The following is a 15,474-nucleotide window of genomic DNA, read 5'->3' as shown; positions in this document are numbered from 1 at the left end:
CTCCACCAATTTTTGTTAATTCTAAATATACATAATACAACCATTTACACTTGAGACCATTTTACTAATTCTATGAGTAATTACCGTAGAATAAGCAAGCCCAATTTAGGCCCAGTATAAGGCCCAACTAAATTTGTAAAACGGATAATGAAAATACAGCGACTCCGCGCCAAATAAACGACAGTAATTCACTTATCATCCCTGTCGCTGCATTTTCCCCCTTTTCTTCGATTTGTTTTTCCCTTAAACCCTTAAGGACAAAAATTAGGGTTTCTCTTCGTCTCGCAATTCTATCTTCCCCGAACCAAATTCCTTCGTGGATTCGAGAAACCGGATTCTTCCTCGTTGTTATGAGAAAATGAATTTGATTTCCAAATCACTTACAAGAATCGAATGTTCGCCATTTTCCCACCCGAGAGCATCGGAATCCCTTACCGGAAAACGGATAAGCTCTCGGCAAATTCGCTTATACACTGCGGCTGTAGCCGGGAAAACCGGTAGTGGCGGAAAGAAAGTAAGAGCCAAGGCACCGACGAAAACGCCGGCGGACGTGGTGGCGCCAGCCACGGCGAAGAAAGAGAATGGATTGGCTCGGCCAAATGAGATTGCTTACCAGAGTGAAGTGGCGAATTGGGTCAATTTGGTTGGGTTTGTTGATCAACCTGTTCAATTCGAGGCTTCTTCCGACGGAAAATTCTGGGCTGGTACTGTGATATCCCAGAGGTCCGGTTCAGATTCCTCTGCTTTCTGGTACTTCTTCTTCCTCCAATTTTAACTTATTGATAAGCTCGAAAATGAGGAAGTTTTGTAACTCTGTATGTGATTGTTGATTTTAAGAAAAAAGGTTTTGGATTTGCTTGTCAGGATTCCGATAATATTTGAAGGTGATCTTGCTAAAATCGCAGCTCGATATATAAGTAAAGACGATCGTATTCATGTTTCTGGAAAGCTTTTTATAGATTCACCTCCTCCAAATATGACTTATGCTCAATCCAATGTCCAGGTGAGCTTCAAAACAGTACTTGTTAAGATTTCATTTGATGGAAATGTTTGAAAAGAAATGAGAAGATTTGTAAATTGTGATGAGAGTGTTATGTTGATTCGTTGTCTCTTTAATATGTGTTTGTTTCCTTCTTGAATCTGTATGAAGTGTTCCACAGAATCATTGTAACGTAAGGTTGTTTGCTCACACAGGTGTTGGTCCAGAATCTCGACTTTGTGCAGCCTTATTCTCCACCTATGGTTATATCGTCATCTGAAAAGGAAGAAAGTGCCATCAAGAAGCGGCCTGGTATGTCTCGTCTAATATTTCCAGTGAACTCTAGTTCAATGTCATGGTACTAAAGTCTCTTTTTTCCTTAACTCCATGATATATGTAATTATTTCTACTGGCGGTTGTATTAAATCTGATCAAGGCTCTTAGGGAGCTAGTTTTTCGATTTCATGTAATAGGTTTCATCAAAAATTTATTTTCTTATGAACTCTCTTCCTAGTGGTTTCATCATTCTTTTGACTCTGTAGCTAGAGCTAAGAAAGATATAGTTATGGAAGAAGCTTTTGATTCTTGGAATCACCTCATTGAAAATCCTAAAGAATGGTGGGATCACCGCGAAAATAAAGCCAACGGATTGGTAAATGGCTCATGTGCTTAACAATTCATCCTCATCTGATTCTTGTTATTTTGATAAGATGTGAGCTAAATTCCTCTACTAAGTTTTTGACTTCTCGGCTTTTACCGCATAGGTTAAACCAAGACATCCTGATTTCAAAAACAAGGACACCAGTGTCTCATTGTGGCTCAATAAGGCTCCTGATTGGGTTTTGCCAAAACTGGAAGGACTCGAGTTTGATGTTCTTGTCCCTAAATCGAGAGGAGTGAAACAACTTAAAGGTAAAGTTCCCATTGTTTTCCATGTTCATATGAAAGTACACAAAGAAATAGTTATGTGGCATATATATGTTCATGTATGTTTTTGTTAACCAAAATCTGGATTGAGATGGTGTAGGAGAGGAATCATGGAAAGACTTGGTTCAGAATCCCGATAAATGGTGGGACAATAGAATTGACAAGGTAGTATATCGTTTGGTCAGCTCTTCAAATCAGTCTTTTGAAGAAATTTGACTGTTATCACAATATTGTTTTCGTTTGTGTGTAGAGAAATGCGAAAGCCCCTGACTTCAAGCACAAGGAGACAGGTGAAGCACTGTGGCTAAATGAGTCTCCTACTTGGGTATTACCAAAACTGCCACCACCAGTGAAGAAGAAACAAGAAATTAGTGTCTCGTAGTCTTTGCTAGAAACATTTTCTCCATGTAAAGAGCCCCAAGTGTTTACAAAATTAATCATTTATATCTAATTTACTCATCAGAGTTTCTTTTGATCTTTAGTCAATAGAGTGAATATACAAGCTCTCAGTGGATTTGGTAAAAAAAATCTCAAGTAAAATAGGCAGATTGGATCGTGAAAGAACGTTTTGCAAGAGTATTTAAGTTAACAGATGCAACCAACAACGTTAAACAAAGCTCAACTTAGGAGAAAAGGGAATAATTCTTGTCTTATAAAGTAGAAAGATGACTAACAAACTATTTACTCTAAAACTTAATAAAAGCCCTTTGATACTTCTCTCCTTATTCAGCTCAATTCACAGCAGCAAGCATCATGTCTCTGTCTAGTATCTTCTTCCCTGTGGAAACTGAAACAAAGGACCATCTCAGTAACAAGTATGTGGACAATGGAGTGTTTGAATGCAAGATTCATTTATAGTCAACTTACTTGGTCAGATCCCGGTTGGCCTGCTGTATTATTGTTGTTCCAGTCTGGGTTCCTCTGATCTACCTGTGGAAATGGCTGATTCGGCACTTGTCCAGCTCCAGAATATCCCTGACCATATCCAGGATTTGCAGCTCCCGGTGCAGGACCGTAGTTTCCATTTCCCTGTGGACCGTAATTCCTAGGCCCTCCTTGGCTGTAACCTCCTGGTGGCCCTTGGTTATAGTTCCCAGATCCGCCTTGACTGTATCCGCCTGGTGGCCCTTGGTATGGAGGTACTGGAGATCCCTGACCTTGATTGTAACCCCCCTGATATGGAGGTGGTGGAGGTCCAGTCCTGCCTTGGTTGTAACCTCCCTGATATGGTGGAGGAGGAGCTTGAGTTCCTTGTCCTGGAGAGCCATAGCTTTGCTGAGGACCACCGTAGCCCCCTCCACCACCTTGCAATGGCGGTTGCTGACCATACTGTGGGTTTCTTTGGAAGTTTTGTTGACCACCTCCTCCTCCTCCTTGACGATTGAACCTATCACGGGTTCTCCTGTTATGATGAATTGGTGGTGGCCTGTGTGTGATCTTTCCGTTCTCGTATTTGTCTCCTGAAAAAAACAGAATTTTTTTGTAGAGTATAAAGAGTCAATTTGTACATATCCAAAATGAGACGAATTTGGGAAAAGCTCACCTCCATACTCTTTGTTCACGGGATCAATGTAGGAATCTGGCAATATGAAGACCACTCCGGGTAGATCTGATGACATACAGAAGAAGAGAGGAGTCTATTAATTACTAGTCACAAATAGTTTCTTCTAAAGGAGAATAATCCGAGTCATTTGAGCTATATACCCTTGAACTTTTCTGATTCTTGTTCAGTCATAATTGCCTGAAAACCTTGGTAAGTGGTTGTGCTACAAGCATAGATCTTCTGCTTGGCCTCTTCCAAGCTGACTCAACGATAAAAACCAAAAATAGTCAATACAGATAACAAAAAGAAGATGCCCAAAATTGAACAAAAATCAGTGGACATATCGCCTTGGATTCTGACTAAAGCATTTGATAAAAGAAAAGCAAACAAATCTCATTTTCAACGAAAAGAGAATCTCACAAATATGAAACCGCACTAACTTTCTGCAGAGACAAATCAGTCTAATGTGTTCCATTTCTAATTCAATATCCTAAATGATCAAAGAGATAACTTTCTACTGAGACAAATCAATAAAATGTTCCATTTCTACTTCAATATCCTAAATGATCAAAGAGACAAAAACAGAGAAAGCAAACACATACAAATTGATGAAAATTTTTGGGTAAGATTTCTGGTCTGAAATCGAAACTTGAATCAATGAAATTTCAAAGAACGTAAGAAGAGAATTTAGTAACGACCTGATACCAAGCCCTCTGGCACAAGTTTGCTCGTAGGTAGCGACCATTTCCCCAGGAGACAAAGGATTATCCTTGGGGAAATCCATGGTGATGAGCCAGTGATTATAATCACATCCTTCAAACAGCACAGTGTCTTCCGTGATTTCATCGCCTTCCTTGTAAAGCTTATATTGCTTCGTCGAAAAAAGCCTCACCGGAGCTTGAGTAGCTCCCGTGAAACGCCCTAAAACGGATCTCTGTAGCACCGTCGATACAGTAGGGAATTCGGTGGGAGGCGCAACGGTAGCCGGAGAGAGGGAGATTGATCGGTTAAAAGATGAAGTTGCCGTGACTAAAGCTCGTCGGAGACGGTGAGAGAACATAGCCATTGATGCCAGAGAGAGAGAAATGTTGAAGAGTCTCTTCGGAATTTTCTGGAGAAGAGAGATGAAATTAGGGTTTTTGCGGGGTTTTACAATAGATAAATAAATTGTAATTACCTTTAACTCCCTTATTTTAAAATCATTTCAATCGTCATGTAAAGTTTCAAAATTTATCAGATACAACCCTATTTTTCATTTCAAGTATGGCAAAAAGCAAAAAAAAAAACACAGTATTGGTCCCAAAACTTTAGGCCTTAATGGGCTTTAAGCGCGAATAAAAAAAGCTTATAAACGCCGTCGTTTTGAACGTCTTAAACAACGGTTTACAAAAATATTTTCACGATTGTTTCTTCTCTATCTCTCTCTATCTCCGGCGGCCGTGAAACCATGTGGTCGGCGACGCTCTCTTTCCCTTCCTTTGTGGCTCCTACTTCTTCTTCTCTACACAGTTTCAGGAAGCCTAGATTTCCGAAGATCAAAGCTTCGCTATCTAATTACCCTCTCGCTAGCAAAATCATGGTCAGAAGTAAGTTTCTGACTTTCACTATTAGTTGGACTATCCTTTGGTTTAGATTATAATTCGCTTCTCGCTGAGATTAGGATATAGTTTTGTTAAGAAAATTCTGATTCTATTTTGATGGAGAACGGACAAATCCAAATGGATAAGCGAAGGATTTCGAGTCATGATTGTGGCTGTAAAATGTGATAGTGTCTAGAGGTTTTAGAAATCAGTTCTTGTGTTAATACTTACAATTACCGTGAAAAATAAGTTTCTTGTAACTTCAATTCGGTGATTAATCTCTAATGTTTTGTCGCTTTGAATCTGTAGATTTACCGTTTTCTACTAGTGAAGAATTTCTGCAGAGGGAATTTTCAGCTTTTGGCGAGATAGCTGAAGGTGTGTTAAACTTGATGTGTTTTGCACTTTGCTCTGTTTCTTTCTTTTGCTTAAATCCATCTTTGGAGTTAATGTTAGCTTTCACAACTCTTATCTTTCAACAGTCAAGCTTATCAAAGATGAGTCAATGAAGAGATCAAAAGGTTATGCCTTTATTCAATTCATGTCTCAAGACGACGCTTTCCTAGCACTAGAGACCATGGACCGTAGGGTAAAACCTTCTTTTCAACATTAGCTTATCAAAGTTTACATTTTTATGTATCGAAATCAACCAAATTGTTCCCATCCTGTTGCAGATGTACAATGGCAGGATGATTTATATAGACATTGCTAAACCAGGGAAGCGTGATTTCCAACAGCAACCGAGGACTTCTGGTCCACCCGAGAAGCTCCAGGTGCCAGAAGAATCAGCCAATAACGAGGTCGCTGATTGTTGGTATTAGTTGTTAGCAATCAACTTCACCAAACTGAACTTGCAATTATATATATATGATTATTTAGAGAATAATGAGTCAAATCTGTATTCCTCATTAGGAGACAAATGATCAGTATGTAGAATGTTATCTTACTGATAAACGATTACTGACACAGTTCCAGTTACAGCTCTATCAGTTTCTACAACTACCACATTGTTGGAAACATTCGTCACTGCATTCGCAGGAATCTGTCCTGATTGAGCAAAAAACGAATGCTGGTAATGGTTTATCCGGTTTGGGAAAACCAAAACAGGGGAAAAATCAGCGACCCATCTCGTCCCATTCGCTGAAACCTTTGACTTCCCTATCGTTGATTTCAACATCATCCCTTCCGCATTGTTCTGATCAATCACAACTTGATCAATCTCATGAAACTCTCCTTCCAGCTTGACGATCGGGAAATTGTTTTGAGGAGTACCAATAAACATGTTATTGACGATGTTTACCCCTGAAATCTTCCCGTGTACAGATCTCAACACGATGTTAGCATCTCCTAAGAACAGAGCGTTTGTGACATGAACGTGAACAGGATCTTCAATGACTATACCTGTGTAGTCAAGGTAACAATTGTCTATCCTAGTTAAATGCGATTTCACTAGAATGCCGATTCCACCAAACCATGTAGCTTTATTGTAGCAATGCACGCCTGTAACCATATTTGCACCACCACTCAACGAGATTCCAATCCCAGCCGAGAAAATCACTACGTCGGTTATGGCGTTATCGTTGCTCGAGATATCGATTCCTGTACCGGAAAACTCTCTTTCTTCCTTGTCTCCTCCTACCGTTGAATGTTGTCCCAAGAAAGAGTTTGAAATGTATGTCTCGTGACCTCCCTGGACTTTGATCCCATGCGTTGTGAAATGGAGGAAGTAGCAATTGGTTATACGGATTCGAGCTGAGTCAATTACCAAAATACCCCCGCCTCGGAAGCTTGAGTCGAAGAGGACATCTTGGAAGGTCACATCCTCGTAAACAATCCCGGAGCTCTGGTCTTTTTGATCAGAGAAAGAATCTTCCGGCGACATTTTCATTGGTTTCACGGAGTTTGATGGTACGAGCTCGACCAAATGCCGATCACCGGGAAACACCTCCGATGCACGGAAAGTCCCGCCTTTTAACTGAATTACACCGAAAAATGGGTAAAGATGCAAACCTTTTTTGCAAGCTTCTTAAAGCAAGAAGTCAAAAATGTATCCACGGGACTAACCACGAGATTTCCGCCGCCGGAGGAAGGGAACCTGAGAGGTTTTCCGATCTTGTAACTGCCACCTTGAAGATCAATAACAAGACCTCCTAGATCGGCGACACGTGGTAGCATCTGGAGCCCGGTTTGTAACTGAAAAGCATCGGTTAAAGCTTCAAGGATTGCGTCACTACTGTCTTGTCCACCTGTCGGGTCAGCTCCGTAATTAATCGGGTATATCACTCTCCCTACCTGCACAAACCAAACTCACACGCTCACAAATGACGCACACGTGCGTATATATATGTAGAAACTGAATAGAAGGACTGGATTTACCATTTTGGACGAGTGAGAAGAAGGAGAAGACATTGGTGGGAGACTAGGAGTGACTGCGAGTCTTTCTTGGATCTTCTCTTGGAATTCTAGAAGCTTTGTCATGTCTCTTCTCAACGAGAATGTCTCATCAAATTCATTTGAAATAGTAATGAGAAAGATTAACAAGCAAATAAAGCAATAGAGACTCATTTACTTTTTCTTGATTTTTGTCTTCTACTATAGAGAGATAGAGAGAGAGGGAGAGAGAGAGAAAATGAAGGAGAGAAACTATGAGAAGAATGATTATAAAGAAGGTGCAGGTAGATATGAGCGTAGGTGTATGTGTCTGTGTATAAGTGTGTATTAAAGGGCATTATTTATGTTGTTAGTTTTTGCTTTATTATTCCAATGTACCACTCGAATTCCGATTTATTAAACGGAAACACTTTAGGTGTTTTTGCTTTATTCATAAGGAAATGCGAAAAGACTCGAAAAGATAGATCAAAGCATAAAAGACATATCAAAGCATGTTAGTAGAAAGCTGAAGTTCACAAAGTTATAGAATTTTGACTGATAAGTGGCCGAATAACAAAATAGGTATGCGATTTTGATTTATTTATTAATCATATAATTTGTTGTCATAAGTTTATGTTTAATTATTCCGTCTTCTATCGTTCTAATAATAAAAAAAATGTACGACATTTTACTTTCTAACTTTTAAATGAGTTACTTTTCAATTTAATATTTTGATTCTGCAGATTTCATGCTCTGCGAATTTCTGCAGCATTAATGATTTTATGAGAAAAAAAAATCATTAGTATTAGACTTTGTTTACAACCCATCTTAGACTTTATTCGTCATTAGTTTGCTTTCTTTCAAAATTATTCATCACTTATAAAAATAATACTTTTGTTTCCACACACTTTATTTGTTAACAAAGCATTTAATTTTTTAGATGCAAAAAAACTTGCAGATTTATATGTCGAAGACTTGAAGTGATTATCGAAATGGATTATTGAGGGTGCGGGAACACTTTGTTAAAAGATGCAGAGTCTCGAAGTCTCCTTTCATGCTCTTTTATTCTTTAGTTGCCGACTTTATAGAAAACTAATAACATTAGGCTGCTTTATTTGATTCTAATGTAAAGAAAAATATACTAGAGCATCTGGTTATTGGTCAAAAACATAACTTCAGAAGTAAGTTTCTTAGTCACTGCATTGAATTTCATCTCAGAGAAACTAGTAAATGTCTTGACAAGAATAAAGAAACTAGTAAATGTCTGCCACCAACTCTTCAACTGTTAAATCACAATTTTCGAGTTCATTTTATCTACTAGTAGTAAAAAAAATATAATTTCTCTTGATAGGAAGAACAAAAATTACAAATATCAAAAACCACCAATTTAATTTTATAGTTATTAATACCCTTATTCCGGCAAAAACACGACGCTCAAACTCACTGTTCCGCTGTTACATAAACTTTTGCAGTAACAGGAGCGTTTGTCTCAACGACCACTCGATTGTCCGAAACGTTCCTTAACGCGTGAGCAGGAAACGCATTAGCCTCACGCGCTACGAGTGTGTACTGCACGTGCTTAATTAAATTCGGAAACAACAAAACCGGGTTAAAATCGACGGTCCAAGACGTCCCATTTCCATCGACCGATCCTTTTGCCACCGTCGATCTCGTTGCCATTCCGTTCACACTGTTCCGGTCAACAACCACCTGGTCAACGTCCCCAAACGCCTTATTGGTCTGATCCAATTGAACAATCTGGATCCCATTACCCGACCCGGAAAACATATTGTCGACAATATTAACCCCTCGAACCACACCGGCTATCGATTTCAACAAAATAAACGCATCTCCCAAGAAAAACGTCCCTGAAATTTGTAGCTGAACCGGGTCTTCCGCGACGATACCGGTATAATCCAAGTACGAATTCACAATTCGGTTCTGAGTTAAACCGGGTAATTTCAAATAAATCCCGGTTCCTCCAAAACCGGTTGCCTTGTTATAACAATGCACACCAGACAATAAGTTTGCCTGTCCTGAGATCATGACCCCAATCTCCGCGGAGAATATAACGGTGTCCGTGACGGCGTTATCGTTACCGATAAGATTCACGGCGGTGCCGGAAAAGTTTCTCTCTCCTTTGTCTCCACCGGCGGTTATGTGTTGACCAAGAAAGGAGTTTCGAATATAAGTCTCGTGTCCTTTTTGGACAAGAATCCCGTTCGTGTTTCCGAACCGTGTGATGTAACAGTTGTCTATGCTTGTCCGGAGAGAATTTATGACGGCGATTGCTCCGCCGCGGTAGTTGCAGTCGATGAGAAGATCTCTGAAAGTTATGTATTCGAATATGTATTGTAGTTTTGACGATTCGTCGTTGAGTTCGATTAAGTACTTATCGACTGGAAAATCATCTGACGCCTTTAATGTTCCTCCGCTGATCTGACGTGTGACGCAAGTCAAGAATAAATAAAAATATCAGTATCAAATTAATTTAAAAATAGGTGCAATGGAATAACGAACCATATGATAAGGAAATGTGGAATGATAGGAATTTTCAGTTATTGTTATTACTCGGTTAGTTTGTCATTTTAATAAATTACGACTCACAGAATTATATGAATGTAGAGTACATAACTTTAAAGAACAAGAACAAGTTATTTACAATGTAATTCACAAGACAAATAATATATATGGATTTTCTCATGCAATTCAATAACAAATTTGAGTTTTTCGTTTTTTTTTTTTCGTATTTTTAGGTGTTAACGACTTTTTATAACTTAGAAATGGAAGTATATATGTATAAAGTATAGAAAGTTGTAGGCTTGTAGCTTTGATGGAAACTTTAACTATTTTTTAAAACACTAAATGCTAAGGGATGCGGAAAAAGGAAGGAAATCTCTTTAATAGTTATATTTCGACAGAAACAAATCTCTTTTGTTGGGAGATATAAAAGGGTCATATTGTATGAAATTATGAGAGAAACATGCATAAAAAGAAAGGAATCATTATATTCTCGTGAAAGAAAAATAATGATCATTAATTCATTTTGGTTTGGTTCACCAAACCTACTGAAAGCATCTATACCTAAGAAGCATCTTTAATTAAGTTTACGTTTAAACTAAGGTTCTGTTGAGAATTTCATGTTTTATATATCACTTTATTTAACGTATGGATGCAGTGTCATATCACGTCACATAGATGGGCCCTGAAGAAATATATTTCTATGAACATGACTTTGTCGATATATTAATTCACACGTACGGAAGAAATCTAACTCTACCTGTTATGTTGCATATAATAAAGTTTTGGCAAAAATAGAGATTGGAAAATAAGAGAAACTTACGAGGAGATTTCCGGCGCCGGCTGAGGGAAACCGAAGAGGACGGCTGATTAAGTAGCTTCCACCTTCAAGATCGATTCTGGCTCCTCCAAGATCATTTATACCTTCCATTAAAACTCCTTGATTTGGACCTTCGAATGCCTCTTCCATAGCTTTCAATATCGCATTCGTGCTATCCACTTTCCCTGTGGGATCGGCACCATATGATATCACTTGATACACGCGTGGACCAGGTACTGCCTACACCATACATGCATCATATATATATCATGTATAATTGCATCTAACTAAACCATAAACTAAAAAGAACAAAACCTTTTGATACAACAAACTCAATCATATATATGATCATAACAAGATCGAGACGGTTATATTATATACCTGAGGAGGAGTAGGAGGAGGAGATACCAAAGCCGGTAGATTTCGGCGAACCAATGAAGCTTTAAGAGCTTGCATTTCCGCCATATGCCGGTCATGAAGGGCCTTTGAGCCTGAGTATTTACCGGCCAAGACCACTTGACTCGCCATTAGAGTCATTATCGCCAACAAAACCGGCATGGCCACTTGAGTTTTCCTAATCTCCATATGGCTTCCTCCTATAATAAATCAAAATGAGCCCAAAAAGAGAGAATGGCTGAAGCTAATGCTTTGCGAGACATTTATATATATATGTATGTTGTTAGCACATGGAAAGAGAAAGGCCTAACTAAGGTTACCAATGAAACATTATACAAACTTTTGTCTTTTCTATTGGGAGTCACACATTTTGCACTCTTTTACATTTTTTGGATCCTCTTTTTTCTCTCTATTTTTCTACCGGTTTACGCAATAATATGTTATATTTGTTCACAATCACGAAACTCTAGATCTAATATTTTTTTCTAAGCACTATATGACCTACCGTGAAACCAGCCCCCTTGGAAATATGTATATCAATACATATTTATGACATTTTTCCGTTATTCGATTTGGTTTTTTGTAGGGAGAAGAAAGAAATAAATATGCTAGTTAGCATGCGGAAAATGGACAAAGATCCACAAAAGTGTATAAAGATATAGATTCATGCATTATGAGATTAGATTTTTTATGTAAAAAGGTAAACCAAGTCATGGGGTTTTGGTTGGGGAGGTTTGAGTGGTGGATAGGTTTTTGGTAGAGTTTTTTCCTCTTTCTTTGAATATTTCTTCCAACTAAAGATATATCTATTCATTCACTCTTTCTCCTTTTTTCTGTTTTCTAATTTGAAATTTACTAATTCGCTTAAGAATGGTATACAATCACGAAGAAAATTTAATAAGTGTTAAAAGGTAATCATACATATAAATGAAATGTGTGTTTTGACTTATTATGTTGATTATTAATGCTTTTTAAGAAATAAGAACTATGGCCGATGAAACAAGATATTTTTGTGTTTGGTCATCTGCATTTCCACCTTCTTCATGAAGAAGGAAAGTTTAATATGGAAATAATTTTTTTTCCTTATTATAAGTTTATAACATTGGCAAACAATACTTTCTCCCCTATAATAAAATATCAGAAAGTTGATTGTATCTTTAAAAAAATAGTGAAAATCAGTAAACGTTACCTCTAATTGATGTTGATTGTGTGAGTTTCCCTATTGTTCAAATCCCAAATACGCTTCGGGATTCCGATGGGGTTGGATTTTAGGCCTGAGGATGTGAAACAGAGACGAACAAAAGATTAATAATGTATTTTCTGTATATATTAACACAAGCAAAAAATCGATATAAATAAGGATGGATACTGCAAATCAAATAATTCGGCAGTAGAAAACAAAGATACAAGAAAGATAGTAAAAGTTCATTAAATTTTTTTCAAAAGAACATTTACATATAGAGAATGCATGTGTAATGTATATACAACGACGGAAAACACATGTATATAAATTTACATTTAAAAAGAAAAGAAGTTTCTCTGTACGAAACTGAAAAAGGCTTCATAATAAAAAAAATTTAAAACTAAGAAGATGAAATCAAAGTATTTTATGGAATGACATGTTGGGATTATACTCACCAGAAATCTGAAAAGGGCCTTTTATTCTCATATCAAAATTGAAAATTTAGTCTAGAGTCATGTTAGGTTGTAAAACAATTAGGTCCCCAAATCCACCTATTTATAAAGGTTAATTAAAAAATAGTTAATTTGCAATCAAAACATAAGAAAGTGGATGCACATAAGTAGGTTACACGAAGTTAATTAATTGCAAACCAAAACTCAACGGTAATGACATACGGTAACGTTTCCCCATATTAAAATTTGTTCTAGCGTGTTACAACTTACGATTGTGTTAATTAGTAATGAAATAAAAAACTAATTAAGGCCGTTCTTTTCATAAATCAAAATAAAGTTCATAACTCTATCAAAAAAGCACGCGCAAGAACAAGCATTTAAAAGTGCAACTCATAATTTAATGTGCCTTGATGATAGTTTCCCAACTAATAATTTTCACCTCATTAGAAAGAACATTGTCACATATTGGTTGTGCCAGAGCAACGATACAATCATACAAGTGGCAAACAATTTAGCTCTGATCAATTCATCAGATCTACTTTAAATCTAATCTCAGATCTAAATAAGAACAAAACCGCAAAATCAAATGAACAATGCTTAATGCAATGGGACAACTTACACGAAACTTGATTCTGGCTTCTTCCTCTTCTTTAATTCACAAGAGCTTTCATTTTCAAAGCATTTTTGTTTTTGATTTTGTTGTCAACAAGTTCATCTCTTTTTAATCTGATTTTTTCTTTTATGTTTTCCTTGGTTTTGGTAGACTCCTTGTCAAATAATCTTTCTATGCCAACTATTTAAGTTTCTCTTAATTATTTTTTCTCACTAAATGAAATTATAATTAATGCATATTTAATTTTTGACTAACTCAGTAGCTTTCCAATAAATTGGTTTCTCATTGACCGAATTTTTCTTTTCTTTCCTTTTTCATTTGGTTGAGTAGTTAAGTATATAGGGGTGATATTGGTTGCAAAACTGTGAAAGCGGTAAAGACTTCACTTTTTTCTAAAGTCTTTAAAATATAAACTAGACTTGTATCCGCGCATACGCGCGGATTTTGTTTCACATAATATTTTTAAAAATATATATGTGTTGATATATATATATATATATAGTTAATTATAAGAATATGGTAATTTATTTGACTGTTTAGTATTAGTTTTTTTAAAAATAAATTCTTTATAAAACAAATAACTTTTTTTAAGGATTGGAAGTATGGTAATTAGGAAAACTATTCTACTATTCTAGAAATCATAAACATGATATGAGTAAAAAAGACGTAGATAAAAGTCATATTTTCTGGTTGAATTACTTGAAAACATATAATTACCTCAGATTTTTAATGTTCTCAAATTTATGACATGTACAATTGCCTTAATTCTGCAAAAACTACCTCATACTTTATATTTCACAATAAAATGCAGCTATAATAATATTATATTTGACCCATAAAAATCATCAAATCTTTGAATGAAGATAACGCTACATCTTTACATTTTTTCAAACAACAAACTTCGAAAAAGTGTTTATAATGAGGATAAACCAGAAGAAAAATATCAAGTTAGTATAAAAAATATTTAAAAGTTTTAGACGAATACCAAAAAGTTAGAAATGTAAAAAATTAGAAATGTTGTTTATTTATTTTTATTAAGAATTTGAAAATTCTTAATATTAATGTAACTTAATAGTTATGAACATAAATACATATGAAATAAATATTAAATATAATAGTTAAGTTAGAAGTAGTAGTATTAATTAGTTTTTAATTTTTTATTTTAAAATTTAAAATTTATTAATTAAATGAAACTAAGGACAAGTGTCCTCCATTCAGATGCTGATATGACAGCATGATGGAGATAGTTCACCTAAAATCATATATATAATTTCGCAATCACATTTTAGAAGCCCTAAAATCTTTCCACAATTTTACAGACGCAGCTTGTCAACCACAAAATCCAAAAAAAAAATAAAATAAAAAAATCCAGAAATACTACAAAACTTTGGTCACCAAGCTTGCTTTCGATTTCTCTAATGACGTTGGCAAGTTGGCCTTGATATAGAGTTTCTTTCTAAGGCGTCCATTTTCCAGCTTGTATGGTTTCTCTTTGATTCACTATCTAAACCCCACAGCCTCTTTTCCACTGTCATCTTGTTTGCTTTGAGGCACTCTCATCTTTTCAATCTTCATCTTTCTTTCTTGTTGCAACTGAATATGTAACACGATTATTATCGACCACAAGAACCCTCTTTCCTCCTTAATATTCATCTTTCATTCGGCATGCATGGAAGTTCCTTGCTCTTCCTCTGCGTTCCCTAGCTATATGCTTTCGATCGTCTTGACCCCTCAAGTCTCCCTCTCTCTGAAAGTGATGGTGCCATTATCGTCTTGTCTACCTTTCTGCTACTTGGTCTCTCATCTTCTTGGATTTTCACACTTTTTATGTTTTTGGTGATGTCTCCGCAACAAGAGAATGTCTTAGTGGCGATTCCCTTGGTAGCTCAATAGGTAACATCACTAGTGTGATCTGTGTTTGAAGCTCTGTCAATAAGTATTATAGACGACAAAATAAGTGTATCTCTTTCTCTTCGTAACTTTGATTCCGAAGATCCATTTCTATACGTTATCTAAAAAATTAGCTTAGAGTTGATTAATTGGTGTATATACGGTATGTCACGTGTATATTTTTTTTACACAGCCTTGAGA

The 15,474-nt window shown here is 36.4% G+C and overlaps 5 protein-coding genes across 5 annotated transcripts; 2 read left to right on the top strand and 3 right to left on the bottom strand.

Moving 5' to 3' along the window:
* Positions 1-218: 218 nt before the first annotated feature.
* Positions 219-2,379, top strand: LOC18029786 (protein OSB2, chloroplastic). The gene is made up of 7 exons (XM_006413847.2): positions 219-750; positions 865-1,003; positions 1,195-1,291; positions 1,522-1,631; positions 1,744-1,891; positions 2,007-2,071; positions 2,157-2,379. Exons 1-7 carry the CDS (start codon positions 359-361, stop codon positions 2,286-2,288), a joined length of 1,083 nt encoding a protein of 360 aa, XP_006413910.1. The 5' UTR covers positions 219-358; the 3' UTR covers positions 2,289-2,379.
* Positions 2,380-2,425: 46 nt separating this feature from the next.
* LOC18029784 (multiple organellar RNA editing factor 1, mitochondrial) lies at positions 2,426-4,557 on the bottom strand. The gene is made up of 5 exons (XM_006413846.2): positions 4,148-4,557; positions 3,611-3,708; positions 3,450-3,515; positions 2,774-3,366; positions 2,426-2,693 (listed from the first exon to the last, which is right to left on the bottom strand). The coding sequence occupies exons 1-5, from the start codon at positions 4,513-4,515 to the stop codon at positions 2,670-2,672; spliced, it is 1,149 nt and encodes a 382-aa protein (XP_006413909.1). The 5' UTR covers positions 4,516-4,557; the 3' UTR covers positions 2,426-2,669.
* Positions 4,558-4,832: 275 nt separating this feature from the next.
* LOC18029785 (organelle RRM domain-containing protein 1, chloroplastic) lies at positions 4,833-5,999 on the top strand. The gene is made up of 4 exons (XM_006413844.2): positions 4,833-5,035; positions 5,339-5,407; positions 5,512-5,618; positions 5,704-5,999. The coding sequence occupies exons 1-4, from the start codon at positions 4,897-4,899 to the stop codon at positions 5,848-5,850; spliced, it is 462 nt and encodes a 153-aa protein (XP_006413907.1). The 5' UTR covers positions 4,833-4,896; the 3' UTR covers positions 5,851-5,999.
* Positions 5,973-7,698, bottom strand: LOC18029783 (polygalacturonase QRT3). The gene is made up of 3 exons (XM_006413845.2): positions 7,406-7,698; positions 7,094-7,321; positions 5,973-7,004 (listed from the first exon to the last, which is right to left on the bottom strand). Exons 1-3 carry the CDS (start codon positions 7,592-7,594, stop codon positions 5,973-5,975), a joined length of 1,449 nt encoding a protein of 482 aa, XP_006413908.1. The 5' UTR covers positions 7,595-7,698.
* Positions 7,699-8,746: 1,048 nt separating this feature from the next.
* On the bottom strand, positions 8,747-13,434 carry LOC18029782 (polygalacturonase QRT3). The gene is made up of 5 exons (XM_006413843.2): positions 13,390-13,434; positions 12,325-12,409; positions 11,121-11,335; positions 10,743-10,979; positions 8,747-9,838 (listed from the first exon to the last, which is right to left on the bottom strand). The coding sequence occupies exons 3-5, from the start codon at positions 11,322-11,324 to the stop codon at positions 8,840-8,842; spliced, it is 1,440 nt and encodes a 479-aa protein (XP_006413906.1). The 5' UTR covers positions 11,325-11,335; positions 12,325-12,409; positions 13,390-13,434; the 3' UTR covers positions 8,747-8,839.
* Between the last annotated feature and the right edge of the window lie 2,040 nt (positions 13,435-15,474).

This window comes from Eutrema salsugineum, unplaced genomic scaffold (assembly GCF_000478725.1).
Source record: "Eutrema salsugineum unplaced genomic scaffold, Eutsalg1_0 scaffold_1, whole genome shotgun sequence".
Classification (NCBI taxonomy): domain Eukaryota; kingdom Viridiplantae; phylum Streptophyta; class Magnoliopsida; order Brassicales; family Brassicaceae; genus Eutrema; species Eutrema salsugineum.
Note: the sequence above shows the minus strand (reverse complement) of the source record. Positions and strands in the feature narration are given on the sequence as shown.

What these genes read in the sequence shown, in the direction of transcription:
- LOC18029786 (XM_006413847.2), top strand. Translation starts at nt 359, where the DNA reads ATGAATTTGATTTCCAAATCACTTACAAGAATCGAATGTTCGCCATTT. An exon ending in TGCCATCAAGAAGCGGCCTG is followed by an intron (nt 1,292 to 1,521) that starts GTATGTCTCGTC and finishes TTGACTCTGTAG; the next exon opens with CTAGAGCTAAGAAAGATATA. An exon ending in AAAATAAAGCCAACGGATTG is followed by an intron (nt 1,632 to 1,743) that starts GTAAATGGCTCA and finishes TTTACCGCATAG; the next exon opens with GTTAAACCAAGACATCCTGA.
- LOC18029784 (XM_006413846.2), bottom strand. Translation starts at nt 4,515, where the DNA reads ATGGCTATGTTCTCTCACCGTCTCCGACGAGCTTTAGTCACGGCAACT. An exon ending in AGAATCAGAAAAGTTCAAGG is followed by an intron (nt 3,516 to 3,610) that starts GTATATAGCTCA and finishes GTATGTCATCAG; the next exon opens with ATCTACCCGGAGTGGTCTTC. An exon ending in CGTGAACAAAGAGTATGGAG is followed by an intron (nt 3,367 to 3,449) that starts GTGAGCTTTTCC and finishes TGTTTTTTTCAG; the next exon opens with GAGACAAATACGAGAACGGA.
- LOC18029785 (XM_006413844.2), top strand. Translation starts at nt 4,897, where the DNA reads ATGTGGTCGGCGACGCTCTCTTTCCCTTCCTTTGTGGCTCCTACTTCT. An exon ending in TTTTGGCGAGATAGCTGAAG is followed by an intron (nt 5,408 to 5,511) that starts GTGTGTTAAACT and finishes ATCTTTCAACAG; the next exon opens with TCAAGCTTATCAAAGATGAG. An exon ending in TAGAGACCATGGACCGTAGG is followed by an intron (nt 5,619 to 5,703) that starts GTAAAACCTTCT and finishes ATCCTGTTGCAG; the next exon opens with ATGTACAATGGCAGGATGAT.
- LOC18029783 (XM_006413845.2), bottom strand. Translation starts at nt 7,594, where the DNA reads ATGAGTCTCTATTGCTTTATTTGCTTGTTAATCTTTCTCATTACTATT. An exon ending in CTTCTCACTCGTCCAAAATG is followed by an intron (nt 7,322 to 7,405) that starts GTAAATCCAGTC and finishes TGGTTTGTGCAG; the next exon opens with GTAGGGAGAGTGATATACCC. An exon ending in CCGGCGGCGGAAATCTCGTG is followed by an intron (nt 7,005 to 7,093) that starts GTTAGTCCCGTG and finishes GGTGTAATTCAG; the next exon opens with TTAAAAGGCGGGACTTTCCG.
- LOC18029782 (XM_006413843.2), bottom strand. Translation starts at nt 11,324, where the DNA reads ATGGAGATTAGGAAAACTCAAGTGGCCATGCCGGTTTTGTTGGCGATA. An exon ending in CTCCTCCTACTCCTCCTCAG is followed by an intron (nt 10,980 to 11,120) that starts GTATATAATATA and finishes TGTATGGTGTAG; the next exon opens with GCAGTACCTGGTCCACGCGT. An exon ending in CCGGCGCCGGAAATCTCCTC is followed by an intron (nt 9,839 to 10,742) that starts GTAAGTTTCTCT and finishes GTCACACGTCAG; the next exon opens with ATCAGCGGAGGAACATTAAA.